This window comes from Coregonus clupeaformis, chromosome 37 (assembly GCF_020615455.1).
Source record: "Coregonus clupeaformis isolate EN_2021a chromosome 37, ASM2061545v1, whole genome shotgun sequence".
NCBI classification, from domain to species: domain Eukaryota; kingdom Metazoa; phylum Chordata; class Actinopteri; order Salmoniformes; family Salmonidae; genus Coregonus; species Coregonus clupeaformis.
This window is the reverse complement of record NC_059228.1, coordinates 4,056,509-4,071,949: the sequence shown is the minus strand read 5'-3', so window position 1 is coordinate 4,071,949 and position 15,441 is coordinate 4,056,509. Positions and strand designations below refer to the sequence as shown.

Sequence of the window (15,441 nt, the reverse complement as noted above, 5' to 3'; positions counted from 1 at the left end):
TGTGCCCAACATTTTTGAGAAATAAGCTTTCTGTGCTTATTTTCTGGGATCTTTGATTTCAGCTCATGAAACATGGGACCAACCCTTTACATGTTGCGTTTATATTTTTGCTCAGTGTGAATGGATGTAAAAAGAAACGGACTTCGTTGACTTACTGTGAGAGGTAAAGAAAAAATGACTGAGAAGCCCAGCTTATTAGTGGAGGTGAGTGAAGAAAATCAGACATCCCCAAATGGGCACTTTCCTACATTTGCGAGAAGCAGACCATGTACTTCTATGTGTGCTCAGGCGCGCGCCCCCTGTCAACATTAACAGGAAAGAGAAACCAGACACATGCTCATTGCTCACATGGAGCATGTCAATTATGCTATGAAATAAACCAAAACGTGTTTTTCATAAGTGTAGCAGGTTGTGAACTCTGCAAACAACATTTGAGAACTGTAAATTACTAATTAATAAATGCATTAACAGAAATAATGACAGGGTTTAACGGTAAATCTGCTATTTTACAAATGGTAGGCTACCACATGGGCATTCATAAAAGTGCATTGCTATTCTACTTTGCGGGGATAAGCGGCGTCAACATTTTTTTTGTCTCGCATACGCCGGCATATCGACCAGGACCGGGCCTGATCAGCGTTGGAGAGGATTGGCACATTGTCCATTTCACACAACATTAGCGCATTATAGGCCTCAGAGCCAGAACAACCTTGTCAACTGCTGTTGAATAATTAATGAATAGTCAGAAACATCCTACCTTTTTTAAAGACAGATGCAAGCAATGAGAATGTGCATTGTATAAAAGAAAGTTGACACATCAAAACATTTTTTACTGAAGTGTCATAGCCTATAGCGCTCTACAGCTGCTCGAGCATCAAAGGACAGTTGGAAAGCGGAGGATGTAGAAACTTTAATAGACTAAGTTAGCAAAACAATTGCTTGTAATCATTAATAAACACTCCCGCTATTAGGTAAAGTTTATCTACATGACAATAAAGTTAATACACTTTTTTAAATCCTAAAATGAATGTAGGCCTATTTCAACAGTTTTGGCGGTTATTTTATTTCCATGACGGTCTTCATCAATAACCGTCAGTTACACGGTTATTAAATTATCGTCACAGCCATGAATCTCTGCTTGGTGGAAACCATTGATAGAGGCATAATTGAGTTTGCAAACAATCAATTTGTGGACGTTCACAGCAGACAGAGTATTGACCATCAGAGAGGTTCAATCCCTCCGGAGTGTGTGTGTGTGTGTGTGGAACCAGTGGGCCCTGCCTTCAATGTGCTTTAATGTGTTTCACGTTTAATTGGCCCCCTCTGCCCCTGTGACCACATCCACTAAGAATTACACACACGCGCGCACACACACAGACCCCGTGTCATGTCCGCATTTCCTTTGGTGTCTGCAGTAGAGAATGAGAGAAGTCTAATAATTGAAACATGTTTAATAATTCAGACTAAAACTCTCCAGCACAAATCACCCTAATGAAATATTCATTACTACACAGACTCCCAGTCTGAACGCACCGTAACGGCTAAAGTTTGTGTGTGTTCGTGCATGTGTCAGACCTGGGTCCAAATCATAGACTTAGTTAGAAGACACATCTTTTTAACTGTCCCATTATGGCGTCTGTGAGGGCATGGGCAGTGTGATTGAGGCCATCTCCATTATAAACTAGTTAATTTTCTTCTTCTCCTACTTCTATGAATTGGTAAACAAACTGAAAGGGTGCATACTGCCACCTGGAGTCTGTTGTTTGAACAGGTATAAAGCCAAGGTTGGCGATTTAACCCACCTGCAGTTATGGAATGTTTGCTCACAAGTATAATTCTTTGGCTGATCCCTGCTGATGAGCTGGATGGAATTGTGTGATCCTTCTTTAACCCATAGGAAGTCCCCACCCAGTTGACTACTTTAAAATGGTGGAAGTCCTCAATGGCAATGTCCATGCAAAAACGGGTTCTATCCAAGTAATGATCTCCATCTAGCTCTATGGTCCAAATACTTTATCTGTGCCTGATTGAGCTTGCCTGTTGCAACGGAACCAATAGAAAAGTCCCAAAAATGCAGACCCCACCCACCTGGCCCTCTAGGCAGGCTAAAGCAAATGCTCAAAGTATTTGAAAGATTTCAAATAATAACTGAACCCAGGTCAGGTGTACGTGTGTGCATGCGTGTGTCCATGTGTACCTGTAGTTGGAACCTCGTGTGCGTAGTTTGCTGTAGCTGAGGCCAGCCAGGAATGCGATGACTTGGATGGTTTTACCCAGACCCATCTCATCCCCCAGGATCCCCCCTGCCTGCTGGCAGTGTAGCTCCCACAGCCACCTCACACCTGTCTGCTGGTACCTGGAACACACCCCCACACACACACAGAGACAAAGACACAAATGCAAGCATACGCGCGCACACAGCTGTTAATATACACACACAAACATCCCTGTCGTTCAAAAATCCACCCCCCGCCCAAACACAAAGAGCGTAATGTGTGTAGTGGGAAATTAATAATTAGGTCATTAGGTCATTATCAGTAATGATTCCAGATAAAGAGACCGGAAGTGTAGACTGATCAGCTGTGAGCCACTTTACTCACTTTCTACTTGAGTACTTTTACTCAACTCAGACACTCAACTGAATACAGTCCGAAACGATCTGCCTGCTTTGAGTTCAATATGCTTCAATTATACTGACAATGACTTTCCGAAGTAATGATAAAAACCAATCTAAAACTGAATCATGTATTTTTATAAACTGGTCCACACACAAGTATGATCATACTTTATGTATATGATAATTTTCACTATATCAGAGTTCATATTCAACAGGTATCAAGTTAAACATCAAGTCAGGGAAGGGAGTGAAATGTACAAAATACAGTAACAATTGGGAAAAGCTGTTTCTTTGTTACTTACTTGAAGAGTTTATTCCAGAGGAATCCAGGCACCTTGAATCCTTCATCAAACTCAGCATCACTCTCGTCACTCTCCTCCTCTCCTCTCTCTCTTTTCTCCTCCCTCTCTCTCAGCCGCTGCCTCCTCCACCTCCTGTAAAAGAGAAAACAGTCATCACTACTCTCATCCTCTCCCCTCTTTTCTCCTCTCCCTTTCATCTTCCTCCTCCTACAGGGGAACAGGTGCTACTGTCAGAGAACAGTCACTACAGCCCCTCACCCCCCTCTACACACTCTTGTATTGAATCAGCAAAATCTCCCTCAGCCATCTCCCCAAGACCCGACAGCCCCATCTGGATCTCTCTCCCTACAACACTTTGGCCCATAACACAAAGTGTCTCAGAGTAGGAGTGCCGATCTAGGATCAGGTCCCACCTCTTATTCATTAAACTGATCGTAGATCAGCACTCCTACTATGAGACCCTTTATGAATAAGGGCCCAGACCCTTATGTGCATCTGAGCAGCAGAGATGTCCCTTGCTGACACAAGACCACTAGACACTTGCAGCCCAAACCTTGCTCTTTAAAACCCAAAGGGATGTGTGAGTAATTGGTGTTATCACCATCAGTTAGCAGAGGGAATTCTTAAGCCGTTTTAAGGAGGGCAATCTAAGGCAGTTTAATTTTTATATAGATTTGTTTTGTCTTTTATGGAAAGATAGAGGTTGTGTCAAAGGGCAGTAGGCCGGATTCAAACCTATGCCATAGACATGTGTGCCGGAGGCTGCGGGATTACCGCTAGACCAGCCAGGACACGTGTATTTTTAATAGACTAGCTGCATAGAGCGAGAGGGCAGTTAGTGGCAGAGTCGTCACACAGCAAATGAAGATTGATACAGACAATTAGTGGAGTGGGTTCCCTAGGAAAGGTGTAAGAGGGAGAGGACCAGAATCCATCTTCATTTGGTCCTGGTCCTGTCACTAAGGCTGGGAGACTGCTGCTCTATGCTGGCCTGCTGAGACCAGCCACACTAATTAAGTCAAGGCATTGGTTCAGTTTATTACTCTTTTCTCTCTACACACTTCCCTTCCTCGCTCTCTCTCTCCACTCCTCTCCTTTCTCACTCCCTTCCCGTCCCTCTCGCTCATCTTTTCCTCTCCCTCTTAACCTCTCTCTCTCCCCATCTCTCTCCCACAGCCCGAGTCATTCCACCTCAAAAAGCACAAGAAAGAGGATTGACACCCACCAATTTAGATTGTACTGAAATTGTTTCTGTAGAGTTAGAAACAGATAAGATAAGCATTCCTGAAACATTATTTTATTGAAATATTATTTGATCTGAGAAATTCAGCTATTTGATTGCACCCAAATTGTCAATTTTAATCTATAGGATTCATATAATCAATAAATCTGATTTGGACCATAATTCTTCCTAACAATGAGTAAGACATGAGGAATCTAATAAAATGGTCAAAAGCCACCTACGGACCACCCACAGCACACGCCAACAACCAGTATACAGTATAATTTCTCTATGTTTGACAAGTAGTACGGCGCTGCTGCTTGGAGTATTGCTTCTTCATCTTTTATAATGTATTCTCTGTGAATTTAGTGATGTTTTTTTTCCCCTGTTCAGAGAAATTAGCCAATGAAGTCGCTTGCATCAGCGTTTTCCACAAGTACCCGGTTCTAATTTCTTTGTCGAAGGAGCTCTATTTTTGGTAGCCTCTGGTACATACTAATGCTTTGATTCCATCTGAAATACACAGCGAAATTATTGAATACTTTATCGAGTTTACCTCCCAGATTGGAAACATTTGTTGTGGTATTGTGTAAGACATGACTTTACAATTTAAATGACTGAAAATGTATGAATTCAGTCTATTGTTTGGATATTGTCTAGGTCTGTATGATCAGGACTATTTTCTAAGTAAGAGAACATTAAACCTTTAACCCGTCTTCTCTTGAGATTAAAGTCTTATTTACAGTTTTACTGAAAGATATGAATTGCCACAATGATGTTTGTTCAAATTATGTATTTTATTAAAAACAGAATAATGAAGTAAATAGCCCACATTACCTTGAAAAATAAATTCAAGGTTAAATTGAAAAATAAAAAGGGTTATATACATCTTAAAAGGTCCAATGCAGCCGTTTTTATCTCATTATCATATCATTTCTGGGTAACAATTAAGTACCTTACTGTGATTGTTCTCAATTAAAATGGTTGAAAATAAACAAAAATAGCTTCTTAGCAAAGAGCAATTTCTCAAGCAAGAATTTTGCTAGGACTGTCTGGGAGTGGTCTGAGTGGGGAGGGGAAAACTGAAATCTAGCTGTTATTGGCAAAGAGGATTGGAACTCTTTGTTATTGGTCTATTAACTAATTTACCGGGCAGACCAAAACTCCATCCCACCAAAACAGGCTGAAAATTCAGGCGGCCTTTTCAAACAGCACTTACACTAAAAGGGCCATGCTAATTTTCACAATATTATTCCAACTTCATAGTGTGGAAATATATATCAAACACAGGAAAATCACGTTTCTGACTGCACCGGGCCTTCATGTATTATATCTTTCTGATTTTACATTGCCTAAATTAATGTAAAATGTTCATTAAGTAGGGCCCTATAAAATCAGTTATATTTTTTGCCTGATTCCATTTTGTTCTTTCCCAAATTCTGTTTAGATTTTTGGGTGTAGACACCTTTTAATTCAAGTGTGCACATAGCAAGAGGACTTGTTTAGCTGTGTTTTTGTAGCGTGCATGTGATGGTAGAGTTTGCTAAACAAATACCCACTGGATTGACGAAAATAATCATGATATCATTCTGCCAGGTAAGCATAGGCTAATTTGTAGTTAACATTGAATTGAGATTTTTTTTGGGAAAGCCTTTCCATCTACCAGAATAATGTTTTCATTAGGTATCAACGCTAACAGCTACACAAAGTGGTTGACGCACACACACACAGACAGGGGCATTCTCGTTGACTCTTCAGAAAAAGTTGCAGGAAATACGGCTCACTGATGCATTCTGTTCATGTCTTATGATAAACTTGGGCTAATGAATTAATTCAATACATTTAGTTGATTCCCTACTAAGGTCAGTAAATTTTTGAATATTGTTTGAATTCCTTTTTAATGCTTGGATTCTGTGAGGGCCCTAATGATCATATTTGGACCAGAATGAGGCTCTCAACTACTTATTGCTGCAGTGATGATTCACTATCTTCATCGAATGTTGTTTTCGTAATTGATCTGCAGATAATCGCCAAAAAGCTAGGCCTACGCAATTTAGGGAGCCAAATGAGCGGCTCTCTCACCGATGAGATTCAGTAAGCTGCACTGACTTTAGCGTCAATGTCTGGCAAGCCCCGACATACTAGGAAAGGAAACCTATTAAATTGTTTGGTTTACTTGTCCCGATGAGATATTATGTACATGGCAAATGGATATAGGAGATCAACTTTATTCGGTCAGTTCGGGACCTTTTATAAACTAGTCAACACTTGCTGTTCAGTTGTCAATTAAAGCACAGTAGGCTATGACTCCGCGTGGCTGGCTACGTGTAACACGCGAAAGGAAATGTTCCAGAAAACAATAATAATCGTTAGAAGATGCATATCGTTCATTCTATCAGGAGAGGGCTTGACGGACTAGCGAATTGAAACTTTAATAAAAAAGTAGAGTTGTTTATATGAAGGGGAAAAAGTAGTCTTTAACCGGCTGATTAGCCGCAGCCGGCGCTAATGGAAAACTCCTGCTTCCATTATTTATCCGAAATTAGTGTGAAAGTACAACGTTTCTGGTACTTTTATCAATTTTGCTGGTCTCTTGTGCTTATTAAATGGATAAAACATTTTCTTAGCAACTTTAGGTAGAAAACCAATATATTTTGCTCATGGTGAAAATAAATTGTGCGGTCAACCTCACAATTCAAGCCAGTCCTTTATGAAAGCCATTCAGTTTGTCCTTCTCTTAGGCTTAATTTGTGTCCAGGAAAAGGTCCCTCTGTGTGTGGTTTATTCCCTTTAAAGAAAGGTACGGATTAGTTAGACCTACAGCAGTTCCAATGGTTTCAATGTTATGATCTCTAATGGTCTTCAAATGATTAAAGTCCCAAACACACACTGTTCTGCAAGAGTAATGGTATTGGGCTGGGTTTAACGGTAAATGCCACTAATCACACTACATATAGAGATGTTTTCTAATAATTGTATTGAAAAACATACGACTGCTATGCAATGGTTTATAATTGTATTATTTTATTAGGGCTGTCACAACATTTTAGTCACTAGCAAATTTCTCCATGAAAGTTTTGGGCTTGTAGGAAAAGACTTCATATGAGAATTGCACCATACATATAGCCCTCTCAGACAGCTGCCATTTGGACTATTTCAGGAGAGTTGGGTTGAAGCATTAGGTTGCTAAGGACCAACTGAATTGCTTGACCACACAATTTATTTTCATCATGAGCAAAAACTATTGGTTTTCTACCCAAAGTTGCAAAGAAAATGTTGTGATCCATTTAATAAACACAAGAGACCAGCAAAATTGATTTTATAAAAGGTGTGCAGGCAGCAGCAGGAAAAGTGGCATCTAGTGGGCAAAACCTGGTACTTTCACACTCATTTATGGTAAATAATGCAAGCGACTTCAAATGGCTAATTTCTCTAAACAAGGGGGGAAAAAAACATCACCAGATTCACAGGAACTACATTACAAAGTATGAAGAATCAATACTGCAAACCACATCTTTAAACTACACTGAATAAAAAGATAAATGCAACATGTAAAGTGTTGGCCCCATGTTTCATGAGCTGAAATAACAGATCCCAGAAATGTAACATATGCACAAAAAGCTTATTTCTCTAAAATGTTGTGCACAAATTTGTTTACATCCATGTTAGTGAGCATTTCTCCTTTGCCAAGATAATCCATCCACCTGACAGGTGTGGCATATCAAGAAGCTGATTAAACAGCGTGGTCATTACACAGGTGTACCTTGTGCTGGGGACAACAAAAGGCCACTCTAAAACGCGCAGTTTTGTCACATAACACAATGCCACAGATGTCTCAAGTTTTGAGGGTGTGTGCAATTGGCATGCTGACTGCAGGACTGTCCACCAGAGCTGTTGCCAGAGAATGTAATGTTCATTTCCCTACCATAAGCCACATCCCAACGTTGTTTTAGAGAATTTGCCAGTACGTCCAACCGGCCTCACAACCGCAGACCACGTGTATGGCGTCGTGTGGGCGAGCGGTTTGCTGATGTCAACGTTGTGAACAGAGTGCCACATGGTGGCGGTGGGGTTATGGTATGGGCATGCATAAGCTACGGACAACAAACACAATTGCATTTTAATCGATGGCGATTTGAATGCACAGAGATACAAGGATCTGTACACAATTCCTGGAAGCTGAAAATGTCCCAGTTCTTCCATGGCGTGCATACTCACCAGACATGTCACCCATTGAGCATGTTTGGGATGCTCTGGATCGACGTGTACGACAGCGTGTTCCAGTTCCCGCCAATATCCAGCAACATCACACAGCCATTGAAGAGGAGTGGGACAACATTCCACAGACCACAATCAACAGCCTGATTAACTATATGCGAAGGAGATGTGTCGAGCTGCATTAGGCAAATGGTGGTCACACCAGATACTGACTGTTTTTCTGATCCATGCCCTACTTTTTTTTTTGTTACGGTATCTGTGACCAACAGATGCGTATCTGTATTCCCAGTCATGCGAAATCCATAGTTTAGGGCCTAATGAATTTATTTCAATTGACTGATTTCCTTATATGAACTGTAACTCAGTAAAATCTTTGAAATTGTTGCATGTTGTGTTCATATTTATGTTCAGTATAATTGTTAAACATAGAGAACTGATACTGTATACTGCTTGTTGGGGTGGGGGGTCCGTGGTTGGCTTTTTACCATTTTATTGGATTCCTCATGTCTTACCAGGTTTCGATACTGTGACCAAAAGTCGCATTTGCATCCGTTTGACTTGACAATGCGACAAACATTTATAATTGGTCGCAAGGGTGCCAGTGAATAATGTTTTACCTGGTCATGTTAGTTTTTGGTTCACAATTTGCTTTTTTTAATCATCATGAAACAGTAATGTGCAATTGACCAAAAATAAACCAACTTTCTGAACAGGCAACAACAGCACGGGAATGCCCATGGCAGTGGCTCGATGTTGAACCAACATGCAATAGACATTGAATTGACGTCTGTCCCCAGTGGGTTTGTTCGTTATATCGATTATTTATCATACGCGCGCTGCACACACATAGCCTATAGATACTCTGTTGGGCAGAGAAAGCGTGCTAGCTCTCAAACAGTTGGTTGTTGTGTTGTGCGAAGACCGACAGTGGTAGGGGTAGGACAGATGCTCCGAGTTGTAATATCTACCAGTAAATGCCGAGGCAAGAATGAGTATGCAAATCAGGTATTTAAAAAGTTCAAAGTCTCGGTTGAATATTTGTGATGCGCAATTCAATCATCATTGAATAGCCTACCATGAAAATCAGACATTACCTCTAGGCTCTTTGGTACTTGAAAAGTAAACAGTTATGGTAGCCAATTTAGAAGTTTTACTGCTCCAATATAATTATTCTGTGATTTAATTTCTGATCAGTTTTTATGAGAGATAGGCACTTTCATTTATTTTCCGCCGTTTCAAATGAAGGGTGTTGTGCTGGTCTGTTGCGGTAAAACCATATACGGTTATTATGAGCAAGACAACATCGAATGGTTTTCATTACAATGCGTTCCATTACAAAAGGGAACCGGGTTTTTGATCGCATTTCGTTTTAACACGATACAGTAACCCCTCAATAACTCTTCAATATCTCAAATGGTGAGACTGACTAGCTACCATATGGACAGACTTCATTAGTGTGTGTCGGGAGCATGCTGTCTATATAGTCAGGCAATGCCCACATTATTCCAACATATTTTAGAATGTAAAAAGTGTGAATGTCAATGCATATTTCCATTGGGTAGGCCTATTAAAAATATATATATTTTTAAATATATTTTGGGGCTATTATAGGATATTACAACAATTCAATAGAAAATTACAATGAAGTGCTTGAAAAAGTCATTTAAAGTCCTTGAATTTGACTTGCCAATGTCTGTATGAACCCTGCATAGGCTACTTGATCAGCCCGCAAATGAAAGATCAAATTATAGCGGTATTGTTAGAGAGAGGGGTAAAGACAAAGATTTGTTTGGGCGCTAGGCAAGTATTAACCCTGCAGAAAGGAAACGAGTAGGACAGATAGAGTACAGCTACCAGACACACACACACATCAGCAGAAGAGACTGCCTAGAGTGTAGCCTGTTGGCCAGATAGCCAGTGGAGAGAAAGGATAAGAGACACCATCTAAAACATACGTCAAAGGTACAGGAGTAACCCAACCAATAATACCTCATACAAGAATAATGGCAGAGGAATTCAAAGGCAACTTCATAGAAACAATTGACAAGAAAGAACCCAGTCATAACCCTTAGAGGATTTGCAATATTCTGTATTACCTCCCAGTGGAGGAGTGAGTGAGGTATGAATGGGTGTGTTCATAGACAAAACAAAGGACTTAAAATGTCAAAATGTAAATAGTCCCACACAAAATCAATACAGTTCAAACAACAACTCACGCAAACTCCCTTTAACTCAAATGTCACACCAAATACGACTGGCAGGGGAATAATAGTCCAGCGACACAAACATCAAAAGGAGCACATAGGGGAAAAAGAAAGTCTGCTTGCAATTGCACTGTCTGTCTGATACACCTGATGGTTTTGTTTTTCAAAGCTTCGCAACAATGTTGCTATTACTCCATGCGAACAATGTCAGGATCAGTCCCAAATGATTACAACCACGACCTAGAGCGGTGACCCCGCGATCGACTTAAACACTTCACAACTAAGCGCGCTGAAAATAAACGACACTTCTGCAGAGTTGCACACACTGTCAAACTGCCGCGCCAACCGAGAGCTCCCACACAGAGGCGGAAGAGCTATCTTTATCTTCTCCTTCCTGACTGCTCTTAAAGTGGCAGCGCACAGTGAAGGCTCCGTGCAGGATTTCGCCACAAAATCACCTGCTATTTAAATTATACACGCATCATTCGCTTTCCTGTCAGAGCCTGAGTGCGGTTTGCGTAGGGCCTATGTCTACCACTTTGTGTAACCGTTAGCGATGCGAATGATAGCATAACCGTTTTCGTCTAGATGGAAAGGCAATTAAAAGGTAACTAGAAAGCAGCCTATTCCTACCTGGCAGAATCATGATCATTTGAATCAATCCGGTGGCCATTTGTTTTGAAAACTCCATCACAAGCGCGCTACAGAAACACCGCTAGCCAAACACAACTGTCTGGCTGGTGCACACCTGAACTGAAGGGTACCTGGACAAACAAATTCTACATTTCTTAGCTTTTTCCAAGACCTAAAAAATGGTCCCCTGATGTGGTTTAAGCATTATTGTGGACTTAGAACATTCAATTGTGTTTTGAGAACAAAAACCTGAAAAAAACTGGGGGGAAAATCACAGTCCCTGTTGATTATTTGTATTTTTTTTGCTGTGGTATCGTTTTTTCCAATTCTGCCCTCTAGAGGATTTCGCAGAAAATAACACATGGCACTTAGACATCTGTAATAAATACATTTTATTTTAACACTCTTTTCTTTGCCATTACAGTAAATCTATCCAAATCAATGTAAGAACACAAGGCCATGCTAATTTAAAAATATGGCTCGTCATTATTAGCCTGGTTCTGTATGGAATGCAAGCACATTATAGGACACAGGCCAAGTCATTATCAATTATATATATATATATATATTTTTTTTTTTTATGGTCCGACCAAATCATGTGCTGGTGCCACCAACTGAAAAAGTTGGTAGTACCAGTGCCACCAGGTGGAAAAAGTTAGTGTAGAACCCTGCTTACTCATTGTTAGGAAGAATTATGGTCCAAATCGAATGTTCAGTACTATTTATTGAAGATTATATGTATCCTATAAGTTTAAATGGACAATTTGGGTGCAGATCAAATTACAACAAAATAATGCTTCAAGAATGCAAATCTTATTTGTTTCTAAATACAGAAACTATTTAAGAACAATCCGAGATGGTGGGTGTCATGGCTTGCTGAAATTACATGGAATGAGCCCCCTACCATCAGTACCCAGAGCAGTGATAAATAAATAAATAGGTCATTTAGCAGACGCTCTTATCCAGAGCGACTTACAGGAGCAATTAGGGTTAAGTGCCTTGCTCAAGGGCACATCGACAGATTTTTCCACCTAGTCGGCTTGGGGATTAGAACCAGCGACCTTTCGGTTACTGGCACAACACTCTTAACCACTAAGCTACCTGCCGCCCCAACAGTGATGTTGTATTATCATTACAACTGTGTAGCCGCGCAGAGAAAGGACACATGCCAACACTATTTAGTTAGTGTCTATAAATATTTAATCTTATTAGCACTGTGTTAATATGAATGTGTGCAGTAGGGTTGGGTGGTGTATGGGGAGACCTCTTCTACGATATGCTACTCCAAATACCGCGATATCCGATATAATCGTTTCGCACCGTTAATGACTAGATAACTACAGACTTATTTACGATATTATAGTCGTATTCTAATTAAGTAAACTTAGTATGGCAAAACAATAAGGCTTAGTCCCCTGTAGCTCAGTTGGTAGAGCATGGTGCTTGCAACGCCAGGGTTGTGGGTTCGTTTCCCACTGGGGGCCAGTATGAAAAATGCATGCACTCACTAAGTCGCTCTGGATAAGAGCGTCTGCTAAATGACTGAAATGTAAAATGAAATGTAGTTCATTCATTTAGACTTACTATTCAACATATTGATACAGCCTAACTCAGGGGTGTCAAACGTCCGGCCCGCGGGCCGGATCAGGCCCGCAAACGGGTTTAATCCGGCCCGCGAGATGATTTCGAAAAAAGAAAAAATATATAATAAAAAAAACAAATAATAATATTTTATTATTATTTATTTTTTTGGTAAAGTATAAAAATGCGCTGCAATTTTTCAATAAAATAAACTGCTGTTCCAATTGCGTCCACTGGATGGCGCAATAGCAATTGTGTTAAGCAAGCAAACTGTTTATACCGGGGCAGAGCAAGTAGGTCAAGCACGTGCAGCCAATGAGCTACTTTGTTTTGCCCGCGATATTTATTACGGCTTCTACTTTTAACATGATGTGCTGTGGCACCCTCATTGCCCCAATATGTCTCTGTCAAAAAAGAGAAAAGTGGACGCAGAGTGCAGAGTGTTCCAAGAAAAATGGTCATCTATTTATTCACGGAATTGAATGGGAAAGCTGTATGTTTGGTGTGTTCAGAGCATGTTGCAGTGCTGAAAGAATATAACCTTCGTCGCCACTATGTGAGTCTTCATGCCGACAAATATGACAACTTTCAAGGACAGCGGAGAAGAGAGAAGGTGAATGAACTGTTGGCGGGTCTGAAGAAACAGCAGTCTGTGTTTACTCACAGCCGAGACATCAGTGACGCTGCAGTGAAAGCTAGCTACCTCATTGCTAATGAAATCGCAGTGGCTTCAAAACCATTTAGTGAGGGTGAATTTGTAAAAACATGCATGATGAAGGCAGCGGAGATTGTGTGCCCTGAAAAGCGGCAGGCTTTTGCAAATATCAGCCTGACAAGAAACACAGTTGCAGACAGGATTTCCGATCTTTCAGTGGATTTGGACAGCCAGTTGAAGCAAAAAGTAAAGTCATTTATTGCGTTTTCGGTTGCAATTGATGAAAGCACGGACATTACAGATGTTGCACAACTGGCCATTTTCATCCACGGAGTTGATGACACATTGACCGTCACCGAGGAGTTCGTGGAGTTGGTGCCGATGACAGATACAACGACAGCAGCTGATATTTTTACCGCACTCGCCGGCACGCTGGACAGGGTCGGAGTGGACTGGTCCCGTGCTGTCAGCCTGGCTACAGATGGTGCGCCCTCAATGATCGAGAAAAAAGCAGGCGTTGTGACAAAGTTCAGAGAGAAAGTGCAATCTGCAAATGGAGGACGTGATTTTTGACTTTTCACTGTATTTTGGACCAGGAGGCTTTGTGTTGCAAGTCATTAAAGATGGATAACGTCATGAAGGTGGTCATCCAAACTGTTAATTTCATCCGATCCAGAAGCCTGAATCACCGTCAGTTTGACAGCCTTCTCAGAGAGAAAGACCACATCTATGGCCTGCCATACCACACTGAGGTAAGATGGTTAAGCCGAGGTGCTGTGCTGAGGCGTTTCTTTGATTTACGAGAAGAAATTGAACTGTTCATGGAAGAAAAGGGCAAACCAGTGTTAGAATTTCATTCCGCAGAATGGATGCAGGACCTTGCATTTATGGTGGATGTTACAGAGCACCTGAATAACTTGAACAAACAGCTGCAAGGGCGCAACAAAGTTGTCACGCAGTATTATGACAGCATACGTTCTTTCAAGTTGAAGCTGTCATTGTGGGAGACGCAACTTGCCGGTGGTGATGCAGCTCACTTCCCCTGTCTGAAAAATGTGTGCGCGACCCAACATGTGGCAGACATGAAGCGGTTCAAAGATAAAATAACGGGACTGTTACGGGAGTTTGAGCAACGCTTTCAGATTTATGTTTATATGTTTTTATGTTGATGTGCTATTGTTTTTAATTGATTTTATTTGTATATTTAACCTATTCTTGACTCTGTGGTTCTTGCACTTGTTTGGGGAACAGGATTTCATTATTTTTATCTACATTTCTGCCTGAGAAATGACACCCTGATATAGTTCTGTGATCTGTGATATACTTCTGTGAATCACTGAGGCATTGTGTGTTTGTGTGTTCTTTGTCCTCAGAACTTTCAAATAACTTGAGGTGTTTTATGATTAATAGTGATGTTGTGCTTTTGGACACTGTCCTCAGGCTCCAGCTTTATGTTTATATGTTTTTATGTTGATGTGCTATTGTTTTTAATTGATTTTATTTTATTTGTATATTTAACCTATTCTTGACTCTTTGGTTCTTGCACTTGTTTGGGGAACAGGATTTCATTATTTTTATCTACATTTCTGCCTGAGAAATGACACCCTGATATAGTTATGTGATCTGTGAAACAGTTCTGTTAATCACTGAGGCATTGTGTGTTTGTGTGTTCTTTTTCTTTAGAATTTTCAAATAAACTTGACGTGTTTTATGATTAATAGTGATGTTGTGCTTGTACTATTTTGGACACACTGTCCTCAGGCTCCAGCTTTATGTTGTATGTTGATCGTATTAAAACAAAGAAAACAATCTGAAGTTGTTGTTTTTAAGTTATATATATATATACCATGATTTTTCCGGTCCGGCCCTCTTGGGAATAGATTTTCCTCTATGTGGCCCCTGAGCTAAAATGAGTTTGACACCCCTGGCCTAACTGATAAAACTACACCGTTTTGATTTGAAAAGTTGAAATAGAGTATAGTCTTGCACATCATGACATATCGTCTTGC

General features: G+C 40.5%; 1 protein-coding gene across 1 annotated transcript in view; it reads right to left on the bottom strand.

The window, feature by feature from the left end:
* ercc6 (excision repair cross-complementation group 6) overlaps nucleotides 1-15,441 on the bottom strand; it is a 52,810-nt gene that overhangs the window by 26,614 nt on the left and 10,755 nt on the right. The window contains exons 9-10 of the mRNA XM_045211495.1: nucleotides 2,920-3,051; nucleotides 2,198-2,356 (exon numbers count right to left, since the gene is read on the bottom strand). Coding sequence (XP_045067430.1) covers nucleotides 2,198-2,356; nucleotides 2,920-3,051 — 291 coding nt within the window. The remainder of the gene's footprint in view (nucleotides 1-2,197; nucleotides 2,357-2,919; nucleotides 3,052-15,441) is intronic.